The 20,272-nt window shown below is 36.2% G+C and overlaps 1 protein-coding gene across 1 annotated transcript in view; it reads left to right on the top strand.

Annotated features, from left to right (window-relative positions):
- LOC128661512 (polycystic kidney disease protein 1-like 1) overlaps positions 1-20,272 on the top strand; it is a 199,675-nt gene that overhangs the window by 50,663 nt on the left and 128,740 nt on the right. Inside the window, 3 exon segments of the mRNA XM_053715762.1 lie at positions 13,641-13,961; positions 14,423-15,475; positions 18,246-18,296. Coding sequence (XP_053571737.1) covers positions 13,641-13,961; positions 14,423-15,475; positions 18,246-18,296 — 1,425 coding nt within the window.

Here is a 20,272-nt window from a genome sequence, read left to right as displayed (position 1 = left end):
GAACCTACTTACATGGATTAAATTTACTATTTTTATCATGACAGTACTTGTACATCTGTCTGTCTATCACCTAGATTACAAGTTTTGCGCTATAGAGGGTATTTAACAAACGCAGCAAAAGTTGAGTTATTTCACCTTCCATATCGCTGCCATTACAAGTTTTAGAAAAGCCGGCTTGTGTGTGCGATATGGTTGCGTTGAGCTCCATACCGCACAAAATACAAGCGCTGCTTTGACGTGCTCGTGCACCCTTTCCCCATAGACATCAATGAGGAGAGCGTGTTAGAAAAAATCTAACACCTGCGATTGCGAAATGAAAAGCTCCGTAACGTAGCCCCATTGATATCTATGGGGAAACACCCTAACATAAACCCCACATCTAAACACCTCTAATCTGCCCCCACCGATATCGCTGACACCTACACAAAGTTATTAACCTCTAATCTGCCACTCCTGATATCGCCGCCACCGAAATAAATCTATTAACCCCTGATCTGCCGCTCTCCCGATATCGTCGCCACTATACTAAAGTTATTAACCCCAATTCCTCTGCACCCCAACATCGCCCACACTATAATAAAGATATTAACCCCTATTCCACCGCTCCCCGACATAGCCGCCACTAAATAAAGTTATTAACCCCTAAACCTCTGGCCTCCCACATCACTACCACTAATAAACATATTAACCGCTAAACCACCAGCCCCCCACATCGCAACAACCTAAATTAAACTATTAATCCTTATACCTAACACCCCCTAACTTTAACATAATTAAAAAAGAGCTAAATTAAAGTTACAATTATTAACTAAATAATACCTATTTAAAACTAAATACATACTTACCTGTGAAATAAAACCTAAGCTAGCTACAATACAACTAATAGTTATATTGTAGCTATCTTAGGTTTTATTTTTATTTCACAGGTAAGTTTGTATTTATTTTAAAATAAATACAAACTTACCTGTGAAATAAAACCTAAGCTGCCTTACACTAAAACCAAACTTTAACAAATAAAAACCTACCATTACAAAAAAAAACACTAAAATTACAAAATATAAAAAACCTACCATTGCAAAAAATAACAAACGAAATGATCCAAAACAATAACAATTATTCCTTTTCTAATATCGTTTTAAAAAAAAAACACCCCAAAATAAAAACCCTAATCTATAATAAACTACCAAGGGCCCTTAAAAGGTCCTTTTGTATGCCCTTAAAGCGGCCTTTTGTAGGGCATTGCCCTAAAGAAATCAGCTCTTTTCCTACAAAAGAAAAACAAACCCCCCCCTAACAGTATGCAAACCCCCAGCCCCAAACCCACAAAATAAAAATAAAGTAAAACCTAATCTACCCATTACCCTGAAAAGGGCATTTGTATGGGCATCCAGCTCTTTTTCCTGCCCTTAAAAGGGCATTCAGCTCTTTTAAGAAAGGCCCAACCCCTAATCTAAAAAAACACCCACCCCAAAACGAAAAAAAAAAAACATTACACAAAATAACAAACAAATTATCCAAAATAATAAAACTGATTCCTATTCTAATACCCATTTAAAAAAAAACACCCCAAAAATAAAAGAAACCTAATCTATAATAAACTACCAAAAGCCCTTAAAGAAATCAGTTTTTTTTCTAAACAAAAATAAAAAGATGCACTAACATGACAAACCTCCATCCCCCCAAACCCACAAAATAAAAAAAAAACTATCTTAAAAACCTAATCTACCCATTGCCCTGAAAAGGGCATTTGTATGGGCTTTGCCCTTAAAAGGGCATTCAGCTCTTTTTCCTGAAAAAACACCCAAAAAAACCTTAAAAAAACCCCTAAAAAACACTAACCCCTCTTAGGTACTCACAGTTGCTGAAGTCCCGCTTGAACGATCTTCATCCCGGCGGCTCCATCTTTATCCATCGCGGGACCGGCATCTTCTTCATCCCTGCAGAGGCAGAGCGGTCGATGCATGGAGACGGAGGTCCAAGTCGGAAGTCCAACGATCCGACGTGGAGGTCCTCTTCATGCGATCGTCCGCCGCACACTGAGGATTGAAATGCAAGGTACCCCTTTTATACTTGGGGTACCATTGCATTCATTTAATTATGGTAAAGTTATGGGGTGTTAGGGTTAGGTTCAGGGTTATGGTTAGGGTTAGAATTAGGGGTTAATAGTTTAAATTAGGTTGTTGCGATGTGGGGGGCTGGTGGTTTAGGGGTTAATAGGTTTGTTTGGTGGTAGTGATGTGGGAGGCCAGAGGTTTAGGGGTTAATAACTTTATTTAGTGGCGGCGATGTTGGGGAGCAGCGGAATACGGGTTAATATCTTTATTATAGTGTGGGCGATGTTGGGGTGTGGGGGAATAGGGGTTAATAACTTTAGTATAGTGGCAACGATGTCGGGGAGCGGCGGAGTAAAGGTTAATAAATGCTATTAGTGGTGGCGATGTTGGGAGCAGCATATTAGGGGTTAATAACTTTAATATAGTATTTGCAATGCAGGAGGGCCGCGGTTTAGGGGTTAATAGGTAGTTTATGGGTGTTAGTGTACTTTGTAACAGTTTAGTTATGAGTTTTATCTAAGTTTGTTGCGTAAAACTCATAACTACTGTTCTCAGATTGCGGAACGGATCGTGTTGGTATAGGCTGTAACGCAAGCTTTTTAGCCATTTTTTCTAGTGCGGGACTGACGTTGCGTTATAGGCTACAAGGCTTGCGGTACAGCTATACCGACAAGACTTGTAATGGCTGCGTTGCTGTTTTGAAATGGCCATTATTTCAGCATTAAAACACACAACTTGTAATCTACCTATGTCTATGGCCTAGATTTGGAGTTCGGCGGTAGCCGTCAAAACCAGCGTTAGAGGCTCCTAACGCTGGTTTTGGCCGCCCGCTGGTATTTGGAGTCAGTGATTAAAGGGTCTAACGCTCACTTTTCAGCCGCAACTTTTCCATACCGCAGATCCCCCTACGCCATTTGCGTAGCCTATCTTTTCAATGGGATCTTTCTAACGCTGGTATTTAGAGTCGTTTCTGAAGTGAGCGTTAGAGCTCTAACGACAAAATTCCAGCCGCCTGAAAATAGCAGGAGTTAAGAGCTTTCTGGCTAACGCCGGTTTATAAAGCTCTTAACTACTGTACCCTAAAGTACACTAACACCCATAAACTACCTATGTACCCCTAAACCGAGGTCCCCCCACATCGCCGCCACTCTATTTAAATTTTTAACCCCTAATCTGCCGACCGCCACCTACGTTATACTTATGTACCCCTAATCTGCTGCCCCTAACCCCGCCGACCCCTATATTATATTTCTTAACCCCTAACTTGCCCCCCACAACGTCGCCGCAAGCTACTTAAAATAATTAACCCCTAATCTTCCGACCGCAAATCGCCGCCACCTACGTTATCCCTATGTACCCCTAATCTGCTACCCCTAACATCGCCGACCCCTATATTATATTTATTAACCCCTAATCTGCCCCCCTCAACGTCGCCGACACCTGCCTACACTTATTAACCCCTAATCTGCCGAGCGGACCTGAGCGCTACTATAATAAAGTTATGAACCCCTAACCCGCCTCACTAACCCTATCATAAATAGTATTAACCCCTAATCTGCCCTCCCTAACATCGCCGACACCTAACTTCAATTATTAACCCCTAATCTGCCGACCGGAGCTCACCGCTATTCTAATAAATGTATTAACCCCTAAAGCTAAGTCTAACCCTAACACTAACACCCCCCTAAGTTAAATATAATTTTTATCTAACGAAATAAATTAACTCTTATTAAATAAATGATTCCTATTTAAAGCTAAATACTTACCTGTAAAATACATCCTAATATAGCTACAATATAAATTATAATTATATTATAGCTATTTTAGGATTAATATTTATTTTACAGGTAACTTTGTAATTATTTTAACCAGGTACAATAGCTATTAAATAGTTAAGAACTATTTAATAGTTACCTAGTTAAAATAATAACAAAATTATCTGTAAAATAAGTCCTAACCTAAGATATAATTAAACCTAACACTACCCTATCAATAAAATAATTAAATAAACTACCTACAATTACCTACAATTAACCTAACACTACACTATCAATAAATTAATTAAATACAATTCCTACAAATAAATACAATTAAATAAACTAGCTAAAGTACAAAAAATAAAAAAGATCTAAGTTACAGAAAATAAAAAAATATTTACAAACATAATAAAAATATTACAACAATTTTAAACTAATTACACCTACTCTAAGCCCCCTAATAAAATAACAAAGCCCCCCAAAATAAAAAATTCCCTACCCTATTCTAAATTAAAAAAGTTACAAGCTCTTTTACCTTACCAGCCCTGAACAGGGCCCTTTGCGGGGCATGCCCCAAGAATTTCAGCTCTTTTGCCTGTAAAAGAATAAATACAATACCCCCCCCCCAACATTACAACCCACCACCCACATACCCCTAATCTAACCCAAACCCCCCTTAAATAAACCTAACACTAAGCCCCTGAAGATCTTCCTACCTTGTCTTCACCATACCAGGTTCACCGATCCGTCCTGAAGAGCTCCTCCGATGTCCTGATCCAAGCCCAAGCGGGGGCTGAAGAGGTCCATGATCCGGTCAAAGTCTTCATCCAAGCGGGGCAGAAGAGGATCTTCCATCCGATTGAAGTCATCATCCAGGCGGCATCTTCTATGGTCTTCCATCCGGAGCGAAGCGGCAGGATCCTGAAGACCTCCAGCGCGGAACATCCATCCGGACCGACGACTGAACGACGAATGACTGTTCCTTTAAGGGACGTCATCCAAGATGGCATCCCTCGAATTCCGATTGGCTGATAGGATTCTATCAGCCAATCGGAATTAAGGTATGAATTTTCTGATTGGCTGATGGAATCAGCCAATCAGAATCAAGTTCAATCCGATTGGCTGATCCAATCAGCCAATCAGATTGAGCTCGCATTCTATTGGCTGATCGGAACAGCCAATAGAATGCGAGCTCAATCTGATTGGCTGATTGGATCAGCCAATCGGATTGAACTTGATTCTGATTGGCTGATTCCATCAGCCAATCAGAAAATTCATACCTTAATTCCGATTGGCTGATAGAATCCTATCAGCCAATCGGAATTCGAGGGACGCCATCTTGGATGACGTCCCTTAAAGGAACAGTCATTCGTCGTTCAGTCGTCGGTCCGGATGGATGTTCCGCGCTGGAGGTCTTCAGGATCCTGCCGCTTCGCTCCGGATGGAAGACCATAGAAGATGCCGCCTGGATGATGACTTCAATCGGATGGAAGATCCTCTTCTGCCCCGCTTGGATGAAGACTTTGACCGGATCATGGACCTCTTCAGCCCCCGCTTGGGCTTGGATCAGGACATCGGAGGAGCTCTTCAGGACGGATCGGTGAACCTGGTATGGTGAAGACAAGGTAGGAAGATCTTCAGGGGCTTAGTGTTAGGTTTATTTAAGGGGGGTTTGGGTTAGATTAGGGGTATGTGGGTGGTGGGTTGTAATGTTGGGGGGGGGGTATTGTATTTATTCTTTTACAGGCAAAAGAGCTGAAATTCTTGGGGCATGCCCCGCAAAGGGCCCTGTTCAGGGCTGGTAAGGTAAAAGAGCTTGTAACTTTTTTAATTTAGAATAGGGTAGGGAATTTTTTATTTTGGGGGGCTTTGTTATTTTATTAGGGGGCTTAGAGTAGGTGTAATTAGTTTAAAATTGTTGTAATATTTTTATTATATTTGTAAATATTTTTTTATTTTCTGTAACTTAGATCTTTTTTATTTTTTGTACTTTAGCTAGTTTATTTAATTGTATTTATTTGTAGGAATTGTATTTAATTAATTTATTGATAGTGTAGTGTTAGGTTAATTGTAGGTAATTGTAGGTAGTTTATTTAATTATTTTATTGATAGGGTAGTGTTAGGTTTAATTATATCTTAGGTTAGGACTTATTTTACAGGTAATTTTGTTATTATTTTAACTAGGTAACTATTAAATAGTTCTTAACTATTTAATAGCTATTGTACCTGGTTAAAATAATTACAAAGTTACCTGTAAAATAAATATTAATCCTAAAATAGCTATAATATAATTATAATTTATATTGTAGCTATATTAGGATGTATTTTACAGGTAAGTATTTAGCTTTAAATAGGAATCATTTATTTAATAAGAGTTAATTTATTTCGTTAGATAAAAATTATATTTAACTTAGGGGGGTGTTAGTGTTAGGGTTAGACTTAGCTTTAGGGGTTAATACATTTATTAGAATAGCGGTGAGCTCCGGTCGTCAGATTAGGGGTTAATAATTGAAGTTAGGTGTCGGCGATGTTAGGGAGGGCAGATTAGGGGTTAATACTATTTATGATAGGGTTAGTGAGGCGGATTAGGGGTTAATAACTTTATTATAGTAGCGCTCAGGTCCGCTCGGCAGATTAGGGGTTAATAAGTGTAGGCAGGTGTCGGCGACGTTGAGGGGGGCAGATTAGGGGTTAATAAATATAATATAGGGGTCGGCGATGTTAGGGCAGCAGATTAGGGGTACATAGGGATAACGTAGGTTGCGGCGGTTTACGGAGCGGCAGATTAGGGGTTTAAAAAAATATGCAGGGGTCAGCGATAGCGGGGGCGGCAGATTAGGGGTTTAAAAAAATATGCAGGGGTCAGCGATAGCGGGGGCGGCAGATTAGGGGTTAATAAGTGTAAGGGTAGGGGTGTTTAGACTCGGGGTACATGTTAGAGTGTTAGGTGCAGACGTAGGAAGTGTTTCCCCATAGGAAACAATGGGGCTGCGTTAGGAGCTGAACGCTGCTTTTTTGCAGGTGTTAGGTTTTTTTTCAGCTCAAACAGCCCCATTGTTTCCTATGGGAGAATCGTGCACGAGCACGTTTTTGAGGCCGGCCGCGTCCGTAAGCAACTCTGGTATCGAGAGTTGCATTTGCGGTAAAAATGCTCTACGCTCCTTTTTTGGAGCCTAACGCAGCATTTGATTAAACTCTCGATACCAGAGTTAAATTTATGGTGCGGCCAGAAAAAAGCCCGCGGAGCGTTAGCAGCCCTTTTACCGCCGAACTCCAAATCTAGGCCTATATGTCTTAATTAAATGTATAAATATGAAATTCTTAGTGGCATATTTCCACTGCTCTGCTATTGTTTTTTGCTAGATTTTCACATTTAGGTTTTCAAAAAATAATTCAACTGTTTAAGTCACTGCTGCATTAAGCTAGATGTGTTACTAATTCTTTTTTTTTGTAATATTCTTTTTATTGATACATTTAAATTACATGCATCTGCATACAAATAGGAAATTAAACAGTCAGATACACACAAATAACAAGAATTATAAATAATACAAAAATAACAATTTCCAAACTTAAAGGGACACTGTACCCAAAAATTATCTTTCATGATTCAGATTGAGCATGAAATTTTAAGCAACTTTCTAGTTTATTCCTATTATCAAATTTTCTTCATTTATTGGTATCTTTATTTAAAATGCAAGAATGTAAGTTTATATGCCGGCCCATTTTTGGTGAACAACCTGGGTTGTCCTCGCTGATTGGTGGATAAATTCATCCACCAATAAAAAATTGCTGTCCAGAGTACTGAACCCAAAAAAGCATAGATGCCTTATTTTTCAAATAAAGATAGCAGGAGAACAAAGAAAAATTGATAATAGGAGTAAATTAGAAAGTTGCTTAAAATTGCATGCTCTTTCTGAATTACAAAACAACATTTCTGGGTTCAGTGTCCCTTTAATATAGCCTTAATATAGATTCAGACATATACCTTAACTCATAAAAACCAAAATATCAAATTAATATCATAATATTCAATAAGTTTAGTAAGAACTGATTTTGTATTGCTTATTACCATAAAGATATTATTAAATCTTTATCTTTTTTTTCTTTCTCTTTTTAAATAAAAAAGGGAAAGAAAGCAGAAGAAAAAAAAGTCTCCTCCGGCAAATATTGCTCTCTTCTCCCTCGCCTATATAGTGTACTGAATTCCCCTCTTAAAATAACATTCTGAGTATACTAAGAATATCGGAATGAAAAATATACTACTTCTGTATGTTCAAAGGAGCAGTTTTAATAAAGGCTATCCATTAAAATAACAACAACATTTTTTATAATTCTGTATTAATTAATAAATCATGTTTGATTATTATTTGGGTTCTCAATTTAACCATAATCTGACTAAGCTAGGACCTCTCTTTGCTTTCAAACTTGAAAAGATTATACATCTTCCACAAAGGATAGTGCAATTTATAAATTCCAAATTAGCATTTTTTTAACTGCATCTTTTTGCAACAAAATATCTTCAAATTGTATATATATATATATATATATATATATATATATATATATATATATATATATATATATATATATATATATATATACAAGTGGATATAAAAAGTCTACACACCCCTGTTACAATGTGAGGTTTCTGTGATGTAAAAAAATTAGACAAAGATAAATCATTTCAGAACTTTTTCCACCTTTAATGTGACCTATAAACTACACAACTTAATTGAAAAACAAACTGAAATCTTTAAGGTGGAGGGAAGTAAACAAAAAACCCCTAAAATAATGTGGTTATAACTGGGGATGTAGCTGTGTTCAGAATTAAGCAATCACATTCAAAACCATGTTAAATAGGAGTCAGTACACACCTGTCATAATTTAAAGTGCCTCTGATTAACCCCGAATAAAGTTCAGCTGTTCTAGTAGGTCTTTCCTGACATTTTCTTAGTCTCGTCCTACACAAAAGCCATGGTCCACAGAGAGTTTCCAAAGCATCAGAGGGATCTCATTGTTAAAAGGTATCAGTCAGGAGAAGGGTACAAAAGAATTTCCAAGGCATTAGATATACCATGGAACACAATAAAGACAGTAATCATCAAGTGGAGAACATATGACACAACAATGACATTACTAAGAACTGGATGTCCCTCCAAAATTGATGAAAAGACGAGAAGAAAACTGGTCTGGGAGGCTACCAAGAGGCCTATAGGAACATTAAAGGAGCTGCAGGAATATCTGGCAAGTACTGGCTGTGTGGTACATGTGACAACAATCTCCCGTATTCTTCATATGTTTGGACTTTGGGGTAGACGGCAAGACGGAAGCCTTTTCTTACGAAGAAAAACATCCAAGCCCAGCTAAATTTAGCAAAAACACATCTGAAGTGTTCCAAAAGCATGTGCGAAAAGGTGTTCTGGTCTGATGAAACCAAGGTTGAACTTTTTGGCAATAATTGCAAAAGATATGTTTGGCGCAAAAACAACAATGAATATCACCAAAAGAACACCATACCCACAGTGAAATATGGTGATGGCAGCATCATGTTTTGGGGCTGTTTTTCTTCAGCTGGAACTGGGGCCTTATTAAAGGTAGAGGGAATTATGAACAGTTACAAATACCAGACAATATTGGCACAAAACCTTCAGGCTTCTGCTAGAAAGCTGAACATGAAGAGGAACTTCATCTTTCAGCATGACAACGACCCAAAGCATACATCCAAATCAACAAAGGAATGGCTTCACCAGAAGAAGATTAAAGTTTTTGAATGGCCCAGCTAGAGCCCAAACCTGAATCCAATCGAAAATCTGTGGGGTGATCTGAAGAGGGCTGTGCACAGGAGATACCCTCGCAATCTGACAGATTTTGAGTGTTTTTCCAAAGAAGAGTGGCCTGAGTGGGCAAATCTTGCCAAGTCAAGATGTGCCATGCTGATAGACTCATACCCCAAAAGACTGTAATAAAATCAAAAGTTGCTTCAACAAAGTATTAGTTTAACAGCCATATTATTTTTTTATTTTATTTTTACTTCCCTTCACCTAAAAGATTTCAGTTTGTTTTTCAATTGAGTTGCATAGTTTATAGGTCACATTAAAGGCGGAAAAAGTTTTGAAATGATTTATATTTTTCTAATTTTTTTTACATCACAGAAACCTGCCATTTTAACAGGGGTGTGTAGACTTTTTATATCCACTATACATATATATATATATATATATATATATATATATATATATATATATATATATATATATATATATATATATATATATATATATATATATATATATATATATATAATTTTATATATATATATATATATATATATATATATACATTTAGACAAGAAAAAATAGACCCTTATTTCTCCAGCACCCAACTATGTCTGAAAATTATTATATACTATTAGACAAGGAAAGATTATTGAGTCAATAATTCACATACTCTTTGAAAATGCGTAATTCTAAGATTTATATATCAATATCAGCATTACAATAAATCATAAGCATGACCCCCAAATTATAAGGTTCAAAGTCCACAACCCGGGTTGTTAGTGGAAGTTAGTAAGTTAGTCCGTTAATTAACCGGTATTGGATAATTCCAAACTGCCTTAGTATTGGCACATTTGTAATCCCAGGTTTGGAAACCAACGTTAATGCAAGGAAAGCACCAATTATTGTGTAACACTCACACAGCAGGTATAACTTGTATCTTCGTTCTCCCAATGCAAATTTGTAACTGTATCACTTTCAGCAAAAAAATGGCAACTCTTCCATACCACATTTAACTCGCTGTGACAGTTCTATGTTGCGTGTAGAGACATAATGAACAAGTACCTGCTTCCTCGATGTTTCAATGGTGACATATTATGGTGCCATATCTACCTGCTCGTTGCTTCCAATTGTTTCGATTGAAACCGGGTTTGGAGATATCACCTTTGTTTTTTCCTCCGTGCTTTCTTGGCTCTTTCAGTGCATCCGCACGCCTTAACTCTCACCGGAGTATGATTATCTTTGGGAATCAGCTGTTGGACGGTGCTCAGCTGCTGCACCACTCCAACCAAACAAACAAGCAGCTATGCGCGTTTCACCCGGGTTCCATTCGGGCTTCTTCCGGCTGTGCATGATTGGAGATTGCTCTCCATAACATTTAAACAGTATGCTCCGCCTTCAATTGACTTTTTCAGAAAAACTATATATTAAAGCCGTTCAGGTGAAATGTTAAACAATTGTAACTATCTATATTGCTACGCTATTAACACTCGTAAAATCACACATTTTCTATATAAGATATTCCTGTTTTTTTAGTTCATTCAGTACAGAGTCTACAACATTAATATTTATATTTTATATTCCTTTGTAGGAAATAACTTGTTGTTAAAATTTTTATCAAGTTTTTATTAATATAATTTTGATTAGATACCTGATATTAATGTTCTGTGTTATTGCTTCAGTCTCCCAAAAATGAGCCAAAATTTAACTCTTCATTTAAGCCCTCTGGTTTTAGGCTTTTTAGGTTAAAGATCCATTTGCTTTCTTTGCACAATAGAATCTTATCTAGATTTCCTCCTCTACCTTTCAAGTCCACTATTTCTAAACCTCTGAATTTTAAAAGTCTTTTGTCACTATTATGATATTCTGCAAAGTGACGTGCTACACTGCTAGTTTTTGTACATTTGTTTTTAATATCCCTTTTATGTTCCTTTATTCTTTCTTTGAGCTCCCTATAGGTTTTACCTATGTAATATTGGGGGCAGTTGCAGGAGACCATGTAAACAACTCCTTCACTTTTACAAGTTATACGTCCCAATATTACATAGGTAAAACCTATAGGGAGCTCAAAGAAAGAATAAAGGAACATAAAAGGGATATTAAAAACAAATGTACAAAAACTAGCAGTGTAGCACGTCACTTTGCAGAATATCATAATAGTGACAAAAGACTTTTAAAATTCAGAGGTTTAGAAATAGTGGACTTGAAAGGTAGAGGAGGAAATCTAGATAAGATTCTATTGTGCAAAGAAAGCAAATGGATCTTTAACCTAAAAAGCCTAAAACCAGAGGGCTTAAATGAAGAGTTAAATTTTGGCTCATTTTTGGGAGACTGAAGCAATAACACAGAACATTAATATCAGGTATCTAATCAAAATTATATTAATAAAAACTTGATAAAAATTTTAACAACAAGTTATTTCCTACAAAGGAATATAAAATATAAATATTAATGTTGTAGACTCTGTACTGAATGAACTAAAAAAACAGGAATATCTTATATAGAAAATGTGTGATTTTACGAGTGTTTATAGCGTAGCAATATAGATAGTTACAATTGTTTAACATTTCACCTGAACGGCTTTAATATATAGTTTTTCTGAAAAAGTCAATTGAAGGCGGAGCATACTGTTTAAATGTTATGGAGAGCAATCTCCAATCATGCACAGCCGGAAGAAGCCCGAATGGAACCCGGGTGAAACGCGCGTAGCTGCTTGTTTGTTTGGTTGGAGTGGTGCAGCAGCTGAGCACCGTCCAACAGCTGATTCCCAAAGATAATCATACTCCGGTGAGAGTTAAGGCGTGCGGATGCACTGAAAGAGCCAAGAAAGCACGGAGGAAAAAACAAAGGTGATATCTCCAAACCCGGTTTCAATCGAAACAATTGGAAGCAACGAGCAGGTAGATATGGCACCATAATATGTCACCATTGAAACATCGAGGAAGCAGGTACTTGTTCATTATGTCTCTACACGCAACATAGAACTGTCACAGCGAGTTAAATGTGGTATGGAAGAGTTGCCATTTTTTTGCTGAAAGTGATACAGTTACAAATTTGCATTGGGAGAACGAAGATACAAGTTATACCTGCTGTGTGAGTGTTACACAATAATTGGTGCTGTCCTTGCATTAACGTTGGTTTCCAAACCTGGGATTACAAATGTGCCAATACTAAGGCATTTTGGAATTATCCAATACCGGTTAATTAACGGACTAACTTACTAACTTCCACTAACAACCCGGGTTGTGGACTTTGAACCTTATAATTTGGGGGTCATGCTTATGATTTATTGTAATGCTGATATTGATATATAAATCTTAGAATTACGCATTTTCAAAGAGTATGTGAATTATTGACTCAATAATCTTTCCTTGTCTAATAGTATATAATAATTTTCAGACATAGTTGGGTGCTGGAGAAATAAGGGTCTATTTTTTCTTGTCTAAATGTATATTAACCAAATACCCTTATCCGTGCACTATACTGAGAAGTGTGGTCCTATATAGGACACACAATATTTTATCTCAGTATATAGAACTGTGACACTTATTAAACTAGGGGTGCTGGCACAACTTATATAAATTTGAATTCTGACTATTTCAGGTAGTCTTTCCTCTATGTACCTTGCACACTAAGTATAAATTTAGCAATTGAAGGATTTCTTTTGAGTCTTCTATAGATAGATTTGGTGTACCAACCTAGGTTGGGGCGGTTCTACAGTACAGAGTCTTTAACAAAAATGGCTGAATTAAATGAAAGTGAGTGGCAATATGATGTAGATGATACTTTTTCTGTTCCCTCTACCACTGAGGGTATTGCTTCAGCTTCCTCTGAAAATCCAAGCATATACAAATCATTTAAAGAATATAAGAAAAAATTATTTAAAGAACAAAAGCTAAAATGGGAGATATCTAGTTTAGAAAAATATGTTGAAATGAAGATGATTCCAAGAGGACTCAGGATAAGAAAGAGACCGGGGGCAAATTTAGATAATCCTTTAGTGGAAAACTTCCAAATTAAATGGGATGAATATGCTTCAAAATGTTCCACAGATTGGATGAATTTAATGATAGAGGAGAACAAACTTAGACTAGAGAAAATTCAGAAAGAGTTGTCATTAGCAAATAATGAAGTAGATGCTTGGAAAGGAAAAGATGAGTATGAGAGACTTATGGGCCTAGCAAAAGTTGAGCTACGCAAAATTCAAGATTCAATAAAATTTAGAAAGAAAAAGAAATATCAAAGAGACTGGCAGGATTATCAGGACAAAAAGGTTTATGATTACACATATAGTGCCTCTAGTGGCTCTGAATCAGAAATTTCAAGTGGAGAAGAAAATAAAACACAAAACTCCTACAGAGAACAGCAACAAAGTTTTTTAGGACACAAAAACACAAATCAAGGAGAGGGGGGAGGAAACATAAATGGCAGAGGCAGAGGCAGACGCAGATACCCACTCAGACAGAGGAGGAAAAGAAATCCATAAATGTTGTTAACCTGTCAGAAAAAAATCTTACTGACAGTCAAATAGAAGTTTTAGAAAAAGGATTAACTTTCTCACCAGTGAATAAATTGGATACATTTGAACTAGTGAAAGACCTTCATCTATTTGCTCGAAAAATAGTTTTAAATAAAACATTTGAAAATAAAACAGACAAAAAAACTCTGAATATACATGACAGGCAAAGTGTAAAAATTTTAGAGGAATTACAGGAAGAAATATCAGGCCAACCAAGTCAGACAACAGCTATAGGTTTTAGTGACTTTAAGAAAAAGTCAGAATATATGCCAGCACTATCTAGCATTCCTCTCATACACAATTTTGTTAAATTAGTGGAAAGAGACATTGATCTTTTGAGCACAAATGAACCTTTGCCTGATAACTTAACAAAGAAACAGAGAACTGCACTAAAAGCTTTACAAAATGACATTACCATAACCATTAAGCCATCAGATAAAGGCGGTAATATTGTGGTCTTAAATACCAAGGACTATGTTGAAGAATGTCAAAGACAACTAAGAGACATTAAACAATACAGCATTTTACGCTTTAATCCTACTGAAATTTATAAAGAAAAATTATTCCAAATTCTAATGAGAGCAAAAGATGAAGGTGTTATAAACCAGAGAGAATTTGATTTTCTGTTTGTAAAATTTCCAAAAACTGCAACTTTCTATAGCATACCAAAACTCCACAAAAATAAGCTGCCACCTCCAGGTCGCCCTATTATATCGGGCAAGGGCTCACTAACTGAGAAAATTTCACAGTATGTGGACTTTTGCCTTAGACCCAATATACTAAACCTCCCCTCCTACATTAAAGACACATTAGATGTATTGAAAAAACTTAATGACATAAGTGTTTCTGCAAACACCTTATTGGTTGCAATTGATGTTGAGTCACTCTACTCAAGCATCCCTCACGACAAAGGGGTAGAGGTAATCAAATATTTCCTAATCCAAAGAGGTTCTGAGTATGACAAGCATACAAATTTTATATTGGAACTGTTATCCTTCATTTTAAAACATAACTATTTTGTTTTTGGAAATAAATGTTACCAACAAAATTTAGGAACAGCGATGGGGACTTGCTGTGCCCCCACATTTGCTTGCCTCTACCTAGGCAAATGGGAATTTGATCAGATTCTAAATAGTGCTGAGATAAATGACTCCATCTCTTTATGGCTAAGATTCATCGATGACGTGTTCCTCCTGTGGGAGGACACTGAGATGAAACTGATAGAATTCATGCAAAAACTAAACAACAATGAATGGAACTTAAAATTTACCTACACTTATAGTAAAAATGAGATTACTTTCTTAGATTTACGCATTATTAATGATAACAATTGCCTAAAAACAGCCACATTTCGCAAAGACACTGCAGGTAATTCACTATTATCATTTGACAGTCATCACCCCAAAAAATTAATACAAAATATTCCCTATGGCCAATTTCTGAGACATAAAAGAAATTGCTCAGATATTGAACAATTTAAAATTGAAGCAGGGACTCTCAATAAAAGATTTAAAGCAAGAGGTTATACACAACAATGTTTAAAAAAAGCATTTAACAAAACCAAAAGTAAGAACAGGGACGACCTGCTATATGAAAAATCAGATGATACATCGGAATCATCTTTAGTTCGATTTATTGGAACTTACAATCAAAAATGGCAGGACATTCGTTCAATCCTAAATAAACACTGGCACATATTGTGGATTGACAAATCAATAGGGAAATTTGTAGGAGAATCTCCACTAATGACTCCAAAAAGAGCACCAAACTTAAAAGATTTTCTGGTTCAGAGCCACTTTGAAAATAAAAACACAGGGAACTGGCTAACCAATAAAAAGAATGGGAATTTTAAGTGCTTACACTGCTCAGTTTGTACTAATATGCTAGTAGGCAAGAACTTCTGTGACAAATTTGGGTCCTTCCATACAATAAAGGGACGTATAACTTGTAAAAGTGAAGGAGTTGTTTACATGGTCTCCTGCAACTGCCCCAAATATTACATAGGTAAAACCTATAGGGAGCTCAAAGAAAGAATAAAGGAACATAAAAGGGATATTAAAAACAAATGTACAAAAACTAGCAGTGTAGCACGTCACTTTGCAGAATATCATAATAGTGACAAAAGACTTTTAAAATTCAGAGGTTTAGAAATAGTGGACTTGAAAGGTAGAGGAGGAAATCTAGATAAGATTCTATTGTGCAAAGAAAGCAAATGGATCTTTAACCTAAAAAGCCTAAAACCAGAGGGCTTAAATGAAGAGTTAAATTTTGGCTCATTTTTGGGAGATTGAAGCAATAACACAGAACATTAATATCAGGTATCTAATCAAAATTATATTAATAAAAACTTGATAAAAATTTTAACAACAAGTTATTTCCTACAAAGGAATATAAAATATAAATATTAATGTTGTAGACTCTGTACTGAATGATCTAAAAAAACAGGAATATCTTATATAGAAAATGTGTGATTTTACGAGTGTTAATAGCGTAGCAATATAGATAGTTACAATTGTTTAACATTTCACCTGAACGGCTTTAATATATAGTTTTTCTGAAAAAGTCAATTGAAGGCGGAGCATACTGTTAAAATGTTATGGAGAGCAATCTCCAATCATGCACAGCCGGAAGAAGCCCGAATGGAACCCGGGTGAAACGCGCGTAGCTGCTTGTTTGTTTGGTTGGAGTGGTGCAGCAGCTGAGCACCGTCCAACAGCTGATTCCCAAAGATAATCATACTCCGGTGAGAGTTAAGGCGTGCGGATGCACTGAAAGAGCCAAGAAAGCACGGAGGAAAAAACAAAGGTGATATCTCCAAACCCGGTTTCAATCGAAACAATTGGAAGCAACGAGCAGGTAGATATGGCACCATAATATGTCACCATTGAAACATCGAGGAAGCAGGTACTTGTTCATTATGTCTCTACACGCAACATAGAACTGTCACAGCGAGTTAAATGTGGTATGGAAGAGTTGCCATTTTTTTGCTGAAAGTGATACAGTTACAAATTTGCATTGGGAGAACGAAGATACAAGTTATACCTGCTGTGTGAGTGTTACACAATAATTGGTGCTGTCCTTGCATTAACGTTGGTTTCCAAACCTGGGATTACAAATGTGCCAATACTAAGGCATTTTGGAATTATCCAATACCGGTTAATTAACGGACTAACTTACTAACTTCCACTAACAACCCGGGTTGTGGACTTTGAACCTTATAATTTGGGGGTCATGCTTATGATTTATTGTAATGCTGATATTGATATATAAATCTTAGAATTACGCATTTTCAAAGAGTATGTGAATTATTGACTCAATAATCTTTCCTTGTCTAATAGTATATAATAATTTTCAGACATAGTTGGGTGCTGGAGAAATAAGGGTCTATTTTTTCTTGTCTAAATGTATATTAACCAAATACCCTTATCCGTGCACTATACTGAGAAGTGTGGTCCTATATAGGACACACAATATTTTATCTCAGTATATAGAACTGTGACACTTATTAAACTAGGGGTGCTGGCACAACTTATATAAATATATATATATATATATATATATATATATATATATATATATATATACTGTATATATATACTGAATATATATATATATATATATATATATATATTAATCCAATTTGATACTTCTTTCCGAAAACATTAGAAAACTTCCATATGTAGAATTTATTATATTGGTATCCGGTAAATTACATCTAGAACACACATATAATGAATTTCTACTCCATTTAGACATTATACTCTGAGTCAAATACGTTCTATTAATCAGTTTAGTATGTGATTCTCTGCAGGAAGAGTAAAAAGAGTAGTTGACCATACTCTATCAAAACATTTTTTTTTTTTAATTCAACCCATAACTGGCAAATTCTATCAATATTTCTCTCATACTCTGTTTGAATCGCTAATCTTTATATAGAACAGTTACATGTGCTAAACAGATTGAAATTGTTTTCTAACTGTTGACAGCCATCCCTTATCTCATACTTATTTTTAATAGTATCTAACAAATATGCAAAGAAATCCTTGTTTAAGACATTATATTCTTGCTTTAAAATGACCCATCCCTTTCTAATAGTTGAGATGCGTTACTAATTCTGATGATCATATGTTTATTTCAGGTCTTCAAACTTTTTATGACTCTTCTCGATCAAACAAGAGACATTTTCAAGGTACTTATTTTTTTGTCTATAATAAAACCACAGTGTTGTTTTACCCCAGTTAATTATGACCTTGAAAGTTTGATAGCATATTATGAAGGTTTAACCACACTTTTTAAAAGGTGGTACATATTCCACACGTTTTTGAAATTGTACAATTTTAAAATTTGATTTAAAATATAATAATCATATGTTATTGATTAATTTCCAAAGCAACACTTTTAATACGAAGATATGCAAAAGTATATTTTATTAATCATATTCAGAAACAGTACTATGAGAAACATACGGCTAGATTACAAGTTTTGCGTTATAAGGGGTGCGGTACTAACTTGCACTTTATTCTCACCGCTCACTTACCTACAGCGCTGGTATTACAGGTTTTTATAAACCCAGCGTTAAAAGGCAAGTAGTAAGCGTAGAGCAAAATTATGCTCCATACCGCACTCCAATACCAGCGCTGCTTAAGTCAGCGGTGAGCTGGTTGTACGTGCTCGTGCACGATTTCCCCATAGACATCAATGGGGAGAGCCGGCTGAAAAAAAGCCTAACACCTGCAAAAAAGCAGCGTAAAGCTCCGTAACGCAGCCCCATTGATTCCTATGGGGAAACTAAATTTATGTTTACACCTAACACCCTGACATAAACCCGAGTCTAAACACCCCTAATCTTACACTTATTAACCCCTAATCCGTGTCCCCCAACATCAACGACACCTACATTATACTTATTAACTCCTAATCTGCTGCATCGGACATCACAGCCACTATAATAAACATATTAACCCCTAAACCACCGCACTCCCGCATCTCAAACACTATTTAAATAATATTAACCCCTAATCTGCCGCACCCGACATCGCCGCCGCCACCTACCTACATTTATTAACCCCTAATCTGCCACCCCCAACATTGCCGCCACTGTACTAAAGTCTAACCCTAACCCTTAACACCCACTAACTTAAATATAATTAAAATAAATCTAAAGAAAACCTACTATCATTACCTAGATAATTCCTATTTAAAACTAAATACTTACCTATAAAATAAACCCCAAGCTAGCTACAATATAACTAATAGTTACATTGTAGCTAGCTTAGAGTTTATTTTTATTTCACAGGCAAGTTTGTATTTATTTTAACTAGGTAGAATAGTTACTAAATAGTTATTAACTATTTACTAACTACCTAGTTAAAATAAATACAAATTTACCTGTAAAATAAAACCTAACCTGTTTTACACTAACACCTAACCTTACACTACAATTAAATAAATTACCTAAATTAAATACAATTAACTAAATTAAATACAAATACCTAAATTACAAAAAAACAAAACACTAAATTACACAAAATAAAAAACAAATTACAAGATATTTAAACTAATTACACCAAATCTAATAGCCCTATCAAAATAAAAAAAGCCCCCCCCCCCCCCAATAAAAAAAACCCTAGCCTAAACTAAACTACCAATAGCCCTTAAAAGGGCCTTTTGCGGGGCATTGCCCCAAAGAAATCAGCTCTTTTACCTGTAAAAAAATACAAACAACCCCCCAACAGTAAAACCCACCACCCACACAACCAACCCCCAAATAAAACCCTAACTAAATAAAACTAAGCTCCCCATTGCCCTGAAAAGGGCATGTAGCTCTATTGCTGCCCAAACCCTAACCTAAAAATAAAACCCACCCAATAAACCCTTAAAAAAACATAACACTAACCCCCAGTTTTGAAGCGCCAACATCCATCCTCAACGAAGCCGGGAGAAGTCCTCAACGAAGCGGCAAGAAGTACTCAACAAAGCCGGGAGAAGTCTTCATCCAAGCCGGGAGAAGTGGTCCTCCAGACGGGCAGAAGTCTTCATCCAGACAGCATCTTCTATCTTCATCCATCCAGCGTGGAGGGGGTCCATCTTCAAGACATCCGGCGCGGAGAATCCTCTTCTTACGTTGACTCCCGACGAATGAAGGTTCCTTTAAGTGACGTCATC

This window comes from Bombina bombina, chromosome 5, assembly GCF_027579735.1.
Source record: "Bombina bombina isolate aBomBom1 chromosome 5, aBomBom1.pri, whole genome shotgun sequence".
Classification (NCBI taxonomy): Eukaryota; Metazoa; Chordata; class Amphibia; order Anura; family Bombinatoridae; genus Bombina; species Bombina bombina.
This window is presented reverse-complemented; position numbering and strand designations above follow the sequence as displayed.